Raw genomic sequence first — 2,889 nt, forward strand, 5'->3', positions numbered from 1 at the left:
TCACTGGAAAGAGAGGCCCATTGGACTTGCAAACTTTATATGCCCCAATATAGGGGAATGCCAGGGCCAAAAGAATGGGAATGGGAGGGTAGGGAAGTGGGGGGCGGTATGGGGGACTTTTGGGATAGCATTGGAAATGTAATTGAGGAAAATATGTAATAAAAAAAAACAGTGAAAAAAAAAAGTTTTTTTCACTTAAGTATGAATGTCCATCACCGGGGTGGGGGCAAACACCAAGTAAAAGAGGGGAAAAAAATGGAAGTGTTTCTAAACACATACCAAATACAGAGCCTGCTGCTTATGGTTCTACATTGTCTTAATCTGGTAGGTTGAAAAAATAATAATGATGATGATAATGATGGTGGTGGTGATTGCAACTATTGTCATACCAATCCAAAGATAAAATTCTTCTGTGCACTCACTACTATACACACCTCACAACTGTAAGAAAAACAAAGCAGTCTAGTGATTTGCCAATCCATCTTTGGAGTCCTGAAACAAAGTTAAAAATTAAATAGAGGATAACTATGCAAAACTAAGCAGCCCTGATCAAGGTGTGATCCTGCCCATTGCTGAACCATCATCATGTCAATTTGTCTCTCCAGCAAGGTGGTCTAACAACTTACCAGAACCATGCGAAGTCTCTTCCTGAGAGACAAGCTCTCTTTGGCTGGCACCAGGCTTCAGCCTTTTCTTTCTCCCTGCATTGAGATTCCCGGGAAAATTCAAATTTCTTGGGGCCACTTTTTTGTTTTTCATAGTTGGATGGAGGGGCACAGGTGTCCTCTTTCCTGCAGGAACAGAAAAGGCAGAGCCATTTACCTTCTGAGTTCCCAAATCTTAATGAGCTTTATCCTTTATCCTTCCTTCCAACACAGGGCACTAGGGGACAGAAAGACTGAGAGTTTTAACACCTACTTCCATCTCTCCCAAAACCTCCAGTCCAGTGGCTTCACCAAGACTATGTTCAGCTGAGCGTAGACTTCACACTTGGAGAGGCTGTGAGAGCAGTCACGGGAGGCAGGCAGAGCAGCACCATACTAACATTTCCAGTAGACACTGAACGAAGCATGCCCAGGCTGTTGGGCATCTGTAGGTTGGGAGGAGGTGGTTTGGTTTTGTTTCATTTGTTTTGTTTTTTTGTTGGCAGGGTCTAGCTGACCTAGAACTCTCCATGTGGAGCTGACTAGTCTCAACTTTGCTGTCTCCAGAGTGCAGTGATTAAAGGTGTACATTGCTTTTTGTTTGTTTGTTTGTTTCAATTTTTCATTTCATTATTATTATTAGATATTTTCTTCATTTACATTTCAAATGCTATCCCGAAAGTCCCCTATACCCTTCCCCTGACCTGCACCCCAACCCACTCCCACTTCCTGGCCCTGGCATTCCCCTGTACTGGGGCATATGATTTTTGCAACACCAAGGGCCGCTCCTCCCATTGATGGCTGACTAGGCCATCCTCTGCTACATATGCAACTAGAGACACAGTTCTGGGTGGTACTGGTTAGATCATATTGTTGATCCTCCTAAAGGGTTGCCAACCCCTTTAGCTCCTTGGGTACTTTCTCTAGCTCCTTCTTCAGGGACCCTGTGTTCCATCCAATAGCTGACTGTGAGCATCCACTTCTGTATTTGCCAGGCACTGGCATAGCCTCACAAGAGACAGCTATATCAGGGTCCTGTCAGCAAAATTTTGCTGGCATATGCAATAGTGTATAGGTTTGGTGGTTGTATATGGGATGGATCCCCAGGTGGGGCATTCTCTGGATGGCCCTTTCTTCCATCTCAGTTCTGAACTTTGTCTCTGTAACTCCTTCCGTAGGTATTTTGTTCCCCATTCTGAGAAGGAACGAAGTATCCACAATTGGGTCTTCCTTCTTCTTGAGTTTCATGTGTTTTGCAAATTGTATCTTGGGTAGTCTATGTTTCTGGGTTAATATCTACTTATCAGTGAGTGCATATCATGTATGTTCTTTTGTGATTTGGTTACCTCACTCAGGATGATATCCTACAAATACATCCATTTGGCCAAGAATTTCATAAATTCATTGTTTTTAATTGCTGAGTAGTACTCCATTGTGTAAATGTACCACATTTTCTGTATCCATTCCTCTGTTGAGGGACATCTGGATTCTTTCCAGCTTCTGGGTATTATTAATAAGGCTGCTATGAACATAGTGGAGCATGTGCCCTTATTACCAGTTGAAACATCTTCTGGATATATGCCCAGGAGAAGTATCACTGGATCTTCTGGTAGTACTATGTCCAATTTTCTGAGGAACCGCCAGACTGATTTCCAAAGTGGTTGTACCAGCTCGCAATCCCACGAGCAATGTAGGAGTGTTCCTCTTTCTCCACATCCTTGCCAGCATCTGCTGTCAAAAGGTGTGCATTGCTACACCTGGCAACAACTGGGATTCTTGTGGCCAGAACTCTGGGTGCTCACAGGTTTATTATAGCTGAAGGGTTTATTATTGCTGAAGACTCTTCCTGTGTACCAAACATGTTAGTAAAACTGGCAGTGGAGGTGAGCATATGGAAATGAAAACAAAACTGAATCACTTTTCTAAAATTACTAGCAGTGATATCCCACACCGCAATCTATGATGTGTGTTACTTTTGCACAGTTACCATAGCAATGTTATAAACATTTAAAGGTCCACCTTTAAGAAGCACCGGTCCTGGATGAATTTGGGTAAGGACTACAGTGCCCTCTAGAGGTAGGTACTAGTAACATCTCTATTTTACTGATGCTAACACCAAAATCCAAAACCCACGTTATTATTAAAACCACTTGTTGGATTTCCTGGATGTTTTGAGTTAGGATCTTTTTGCATTTTCCATTTTCTTTGATTGTTGTGCCAATGTTCTCTATGGAATCTTCTGCAC

The 2,889-nt window shown here is 42.6% G+C and overlaps 1 protein-coding gene across 3 annotated transcripts in view; it reads right to left on the minus strand.

The window, feature by feature from the left end:
- The window catches only part of LOC110293451 (arylacetamide deacetylase-like 4), a 201,209-nt gene that overhangs the window by 174,424 nt on the left and 23,896 nt on the right, over window positions 1-2,889 (minus strand). For all 3 annotated transcript variants that reach the window (XM_029475840.1, XM_029475839.1, XM_029475838.1), the window contains exon 3: window positions 627-791. In XM_029475840.1, coding sequence (XP_029331700.1) covers window positions 627-635 — 9 coding nt within the window. In that variant the 5' untranslated portion in view covers window positions 636-791. The remainder of the gene's footprint in view (window positions 1-626; window positions 792-2,889) is intronic.

This window comes from Mus caroli, chromosome 4 (genome assembly GCF_900094665.2).
Source record: "Mus caroli chromosome 4, CAROLI_EIJ_v1.1, whole genome shotgun sequence".
Classification (NCBI taxonomy): Eukaryota; Metazoa; Chordata; class Mammalia; order Rodentia; family Muridae; genus Mus; species Mus caroli.